The sequence below is a fragment of the Paramacrobiotus metropolitanus genome, unplaced genomic scaffold (genome assembly GCF_019649055.1).
Source record: "Paramacrobiotus metropolitanus isolate TYO unplaced genomic scaffold, Prichtersi_v1.0 Parri_scaffold0000082, whole genome shotgun sequence".
In the NCBI taxonomy this organism is placed as follows: Eukaryota; Metazoa; Tardigrada; class Eutardigrada; order Parachela; family Macrobiotidae; genus Paramacrobiotus; species Paramacrobiotus metropolitanus.
Genome location: NW_026570302.1, coordinates 283,336 through 290,158, shown reverse-complemented (window position 1 = coordinate 290,158; position 6,823 = coordinate 283,336). Strand labels below are relative to the sequence as shown.

The 6,823-nt window shown below is 47.0% G+C and overlaps 1 protein-coding gene across 1 annotated transcript; it reads left to right on the top strand.

The window, feature by feature from the left end:
- Nucleotides 1-1,482: 1,482 nt before the first annotated feature.
- Nucleotides 1,483-2,346, top strand: LOC129595761 (uncharacterized). Its single transcript, XM_055492865.1, has 2 exons — nucleotides 1,483-2,112; nucleotides 2,182-2,346. Exons 1-2 carry the CDS (start codon nucleotides 1,483-1,485, stop codon nucleotides 2,344-2,346), a joined length of 795 nt encoding a protein of 264 aa, XP_055348840.1.
- Nucleotides 2,347-6,823: the final 4,477 nt, after the last annotated feature.

Sequence of the window (6,823 nt, the reverse complement as noted above, 5' to 3'; positions counted from 1 at the left end):
GGGCAAAACGCAACATAAAATGTTTCTAACATTTGTGCTTTTAGCGCTGCTTTTGAAAATCTGTCTGTTAAAAAGCGCGATTTTTTAGCTTTCTAATGAGCCTATACACTTCTAAAACGGACCAAAACAAGGCACAGAAAAAATTTTCAAAGTAGCCATAAATAGTGGCATGTTTCAAACAAGTATATCCCGTTAATCTGCTCTTCAGTTCTGCATTCAAATACAACAACACGTAAGAGTAGGTCTGCCACCTTTCTACATCGTAGCGATTTTCCATTTACTGAAGCTGCTTTTCTCTGCTTATTGTGCAGTGTGCACTCTGAAGGTGAGCGGATCCTGAATTTCGGAATCACAACAATTCAGCAGTAAGAGAAACATCAGTTCAAGACGGTCCGTGGAAGACTGTGTGAATATGGTTGAACTATTTGGTCCTTCCGCCGAAAGTTCTCTTCCCAGTTTCACTCATTGCAAATCATTGTGAAACTGAAAACTAGTTACCTGTTTCGTTACCCGTTTATCAGGTGTCCTCCACAATGCTCAGCGGAGTTGAACAGATAAACCGTGTGGATATTCTGGACAATGACGGCATGGTACGCTACGGACGAGTGGTCGACGTTACCGAGAACGGGTTCTTCGTGGACTTGCTATCTACTGAAGGACGCCGATTCTTCCCATTTGGCAGCCCTGTGTTTCTTCCAACTACTGACATAAGCCCTGCTGCCACAGAGCTAATGTACGGAGAGGGTATAGCCGAAGAGTACGCAAGATCCAACCAGACAAATGACACAATTCCCGTAGAGGTTCTGATGCGCGAGGCGGTTTCCGGTGCCTGGAAGTGGTATCCCGCTGAGATGGTTAACTTGGCGCGCGGGGCAGTGCACACTTCGTACGATGTGGCTGTCGTGCGCTGGGGCACCGTGAGGACCTGTACAGATATTGTCCTCAGCGACAGAATCCGCCGGCGAGTACCCAGCGATTGGTGGGCTGGCACGCTGGTGAACCTCGTCGAAAAAGGAAAACTTGTTATGGGTAGTATACAGGTATGCTGCGGTCAGTTGCTTTCGTGGAGATTGTGGATGGGCGTTTGTGGTACATTGAGAGTCATCCGCGTTGTCATCCAAACAGCGAATGTCTCCAAGACAAGATTCTGGTAGAACTGCATCTCATCATTATTTTAAGTGCGCTAACGCTAAGCTTGATTTAAATTTGTAGGGATTCTCAGAAGAAGGATTCGATGACAGTTTAATGAAATGTATTGCTCGTTTCCTTCCCATGCCGAATCCAGCGAACTTGGAGCTAGGAAAAGAGAAACCACTTGATGTTTTGAATGCTTTGTCCGGAGAGCTATGGTTGGAGGTCTTCTCCCAGTTGGACACATTGACACAGAATGAACTACGGGGTGTGTGCGTAACATTTTCTTGCTTACTGGACTCACCTCTCTTGACTGATAGTATTATAATCACGACCGCGGAATCCAAAAAGATGGAAAATTCTGACCGCCGTGATTATTTTGTGGTGGCACCCATTTTCAAATGTCTAAGCTCCTCGACAAAGTGCATCATCGTGGCTGATCGCGGATCCCCGCTGCGAACTAGCGATATCCATATTGTGCTGGACATGATCCACTATGTTGCAGAACAAAAAGCCGGATTGCGACTGCCGGCACTATATTTAGACGGGTTCCGCTGCAGTTTCCAGCTCGGTTTGAATTTCGACTCAGAGATAGAGCACGATGACTGCGTGCAGCATGGGCCCAAACCAGCGCCGCGCAAGTTCAACGTTCACGTCGATAAATATAATATTATCCGCCTGATTGATTTTATCGCAGCATGTCGGAGCCTTCCATGCGACCGAATTCGCCTGCAAAACTGCATTGCTCACATCGACCGTGTCAGCGGCTGGCCGGATACTGAGCAGTCGCCATTTATAGTTATTAGCTGCTTTTCTATGGCGGGACTGGAGACAGCGAATAATCTGGAAGTCGCGGTGTGGGATGCGTTGGAAGCCAGTTTGCCCTTGCCCACGTTAGAGCAGCGCCAAGCGCTGACGCGGTGGTTGGCTACGCTGGGCAATGCGGTTGGCGAGGATCTGCTTGCTCCTGCTGCATGCAAGGTAATTTTGCTACTGGTATCGTCTTTCGGGCAAATAAAGCACATGACGGTGGATGGCGTGAATTTTCAGGTACTATGTGCGACGCAGACAGCTGATCCACGACCCACGCAGCACTATCGTGGGACGAAGTGGTGCATCGAAGGCCTGGGAAATTTGCAGTTAGAGAAGCTGTCCCATGTTGCTTTAAATGCCCTCATCCGACTGGCGGATATCGTCGCAGGACAAGCTGAATGATGAACGCACAATTCTTGCGCACAAAATGACGCTACAGTTATTTTTTCAGTTTTTGCCAGACACCAGTGGATGACTTAATGTGTGACAAGGATGTTTTTGCTTTCGATTGCTTCCGGTAAATGCATGTGGGCAAAGCTATAGCAGAGAAATGGTCTGGTATTTGGACTGAACTGTTTTCAACTTTCTTCGTGGTGGTCGTGGCCATATCTAGATTTTCCTTATCCTGTGTGCATAAAAATTATTTTGATGTAACACTTTTGCGTTAGGACAAGGCTCATATTAAGAACTCTTTAAGTTTAGGATAACGCAACCGTGCAACGCGGATGTTCAGCATCTTGGCTTCCTCGTAGCAAAAGCTTTCAAACAGCACGTCGAAGTGCGGAATTACGGTATGTTGATTGCAGCTGCTTCAGTTTCCGAAAACGGCTTCCATCTTCAATTTAGACATTTTCAGTATCGTAACGACACAGCCGTAACATCGGCATTGTTGTTCCCTCCGAATATTGTGCCGTTTGTGTCTTTCATGCTTTCGCTCATATACCGGTAACTCTATTGTTAATTCGAAACCTTGTCTTTTCCAAATGGTCAGAGCATATGGCGATAAGAATTCCATCTTTTCTGGCGGCGATTAGCAAGACACTTTGTTGACAGTTGACTCGACACATGGTATTGTTTTCGAAATTGGAAAGTTACCAGTTGCCACAACTGTTCATGTCGCTACCACTGGTAGCGAAATCACGTGCGGTGCGACTACAGTAACTGTTAATTAACGCAGCGACTGGTGAATTTTTTTATGGCGGAAGCGAACCTGGTTTTCAAAGAGCGAAATGCGCTGTACGAGAAAAAAAGCGCGATGATCGAGAGCGCGAAAACGCACTCACAATTTCCGGTTAGTCATCGGGCACATCCAATCGGAAAACATACAACACACCAATCTGTTACAACTCTGATCAAACTTACTTTAATTTACTGAACCTGCTTCTACTAGGTGGTCCGGCCAAGATTACCCTTGCCTGCCTGCCTCCCTTTTGCTTTTTCATTTTCACTTGTGACTTTTCAACTGTGCCTTGCCGTCATCAAAACCCTTACCGTTACACTTAACCTTCCCTGAAAACCGTTTTGAATAACCCGTTAGCGAACTATTCAATTTGTTACAACTTAGAAATATTTGTGCGAGATTAATTAGGTAGACTTAGTGTGACTGTGCAAAGGAGCCGGGTGATCCGATTCTCTCGTCGCATTCTGGCGGAAAAGCGTGGTGCGTGGACGGTTTGAAGTGCGAAACGTTTTCATGCATGAACCGACATTTCTTATTTGCAGCGTAAATGCAGGTGACTTGCATGCCAGTCTGTGGTCTCCAGTAAGCGTTGTTTACGCTGATAGAAGTGCTCGCGTTAGAATAAAATTGATGATCCGTTCATTGCTCTTTTCATTCTCCTCATTTCTCTTTCACGTTTCTTATCAAATGAAAAGGTTGCAAGAATACTTCGGGAGCTGTCAGTCTCGATCAAGCAAGCGAGCGTTACAGAGACTACAGTACACTAAGCTAATAAGGCCATTTTCAACATAACCATCCTAACAAAGAGGAAGATCATCCCTAACAGCGTGCGATCTTTTATCTTCAACATGTGGACCCGTAGTAAAAAACAATGATACCTCTTTCCACAGCATAAAGTGCTGCAATGTGGATGTTACGCACTTAATGATGTTAACCATAATTATATTTATTCGGGCAATAGCCTATTAACAGAACAGCAAGCCTGCGCTGGTAGATACTAATTAAAGATTCCGAATTTACACATTGAAGAAACAACCAAAATCATTACAGTCATTTCCAACTTTCAATCGGGCATTTAATGTACCCAAGACAGCGGCCGCATTTCCTCTAACAACAGCGAGACTGAAACGTTGTCTAAGGAAGGCAGTGGATCGAGATTCACCGGTTAAATCGCGGATTTTCCTACCGACGAAGCGTATCATCTCAGCAAAGGCAGGCCCAAAAGTTCCAAATGTTTCTATTGCGAGAGGGTAGAACATGTATCCCATATCCTCTACAAAGCCGTACTTCCGCCGCTTAAAGTCTTCTGCTAGCTGGGCCACGCTGCCTTCTGCTAGCTGGGCCACGCTGCCTGACTTCTTCGAGCTGGCTTTCACGTGCGACATAGCCACGGTGTACCTGAAAACGACATACCATAATTATGACTAACTGCAAGAAGCATAATGCATACATGTAAGCAGTAATGATTCTGCAAAAGCAAAACTTTATACTTTGTTTCAACGGCGTCGTTTAGTAATGCGTAGGCATGTCAAAACGAGCGGCTGGCGCACAATACATCGACGTCTTTCACCAACTCCATGAGGAAATGTATCGCAATGCGTGACAGCTTTCCCAGGTTCAAATCCTTCAGACCATCCACGCACCACTTTTTTCCGCGGAAATGCAGCGACGAGCGCGGATCCGCTGTCTGCGTTGCACAAAGAATCTACAAAAGCGCACGTTTCGCTTTTGGCGACCAAAGTGACAGCCTTATGCTATCAGATTCACCGATTTTAACTTGAAGTCTTGCGCGCCACACCTTACCTTGCAAACCGCTTTCCGGTAATTAACACGAAACCGAGGATCTTCGTTCTGCACATCAGTGATCCGGGCCAGAGAGGTCAAAAGTCCATGTAGCTGGTCATCACGCGGCACGGGCAAACCCGCCTCCAACGCTTCCCGCACCGTATTCGCTAAGCCATCGTTCACTGTCAGCCGTGTACCGGAAATATTAATAGCCAGTTGGAGTACACCTGGCGTACCGTCCAACGACAATTTCAGCTGACACTGGCTTAGGTGGATCGTATCGCACGGAAGAGAACGGTATATCGAAATAAAATCATCCAGAGTGTCGTGTGCAGCGGTCAGTGCTGCTTGAGCATGATGCATCGAACAGTCATACCAAGGTATCATGTGGTTTTCCTTCTCCAATCGAAGCTGGAGCGAACACCGCACCATACAGAGTGCCAATCGAATTCCGGGAGTGTCCTGCTGAACATACCCCACCATATCCGCAACCTTACACAAATTGTCCATCCTGCAGTCTCCCCGCTCGCCGACCAGAACCAGGCGGCGTGTGGACGGTCGTAAACATTTGAAGATAGGAGATGTCAGTACATAGTCACGTCGATCGTAATCGTCCACATGCCAGAACCCCGGAATAATAGTGGTAGTCAGTAGAGGCGAGTGAAGGATGGAGTCGAAAGTTGTACAGACCACGCGTCGTGCTTGCTGTGTCAGCGTGTCCAGATGGGATAACACGTCCATCCACAATTCCACCGGCAGTACACTGACGTCGCCCATGGCCATGGCATCTAACTCGGCCGACGATTTTTCTTTACTCGGAAGGTACCTCAGACTTCGGATGATTGTACTTGCGAATCTTGCAATGCGTGCCTGCAGAGAACAGTATTTTGACAGGCTGCTCAGCAGTATTGTGCAAGTACAGTATACTTACAGTCAAAAGTTGTATGCGACGTACAGCATAACTGAACACAGACAGCACCATTAAGTTAAAGAACGCTTATAAATACAAATCTGTTGGCTGGTTTGTTTGACAATAAACCCAAATCGCACTCTAACTTAAAGAGCAGTTACAGATGTGCAGCGAGAGAGCCGACCCGAAATGAACCCGACAAATACCGTACTTACAGCTGGTTCGCTGCGGAGGGCTTCTTCTATGTCTTCTTTCTGGTAATCCGCAAACCGGCGCTCAATATACCACAGGGTGCCATCTCTATTCTCCACAAAACCCACCTCCTCATAAGCTACCAATTCGTAATACCACCAAGGGTCATTGTCGAGATTTCTCCGTAGCTCTTCAGCGGTTACCGAGCAGTATTCGCTCGGCAACTGTATGCCGCGTTTAACAAACAAAGATTTTCCGACGCAACGGGCCACGTAATCGGGAGAGCCCTGTGCAGTGGGATCACCATGCCCGTCTCCTGTACTTGCGCCAGAAGAAACCGAATCATCTGGCTTGCCAACGGTATTCCAGCAAGTCTTTGGGATTCTGTACCGGATTCGGCCACAGGGGACAATTTCGGTACGCGTTAAATTGTAACCCCACTTTACTACGACGGCATCATTCGATTCGTACTTTCTGCCGCGCGTCAGATCAATTATTTCGGCTGGAAACCACGTCCATGGACTGGAAAGGGTCTCACGCATCAACACTTCTACGGGCATAACTGACAGCCTTTGCGCATACATAGCTGCCAGATCGTCTCCGTAAAGATGTTTTCCACTCTTCAGGAAGACCTGGCTGCCAAAAGGGAAGAAACGACGTCGTGCCGTGGGACATTGGAAATCTACGTAGAACCCGCAGTCAGTCAAATCTACAACGCGTCCGTACCGAACCAGGCCGTCGGCGCCCACAACATCCACGCTGTTTGTTTGATGGATTCCACTATAAGTATACATAGCTACAACCTGCGTGAT

What these genes read in the sequence shown, in the direction of transcription:
- LOC129595761 (XM_055492865.1), top strand. Translation starts at nt 1,483, where the DNA reads ATGGAAAATTCTGACCGCCGTGATTATTTTGTGGTGGCACCCATTTTC. An exon ending in TTGCTCCTGCTGCATGCAAG is followed by an intron (nt 2,113 to 2,181) that starts GTAATTTTGCTA and finishes GTGAATTTTCAG; the next exon opens with GTACTATGTGCGACGCAGAC.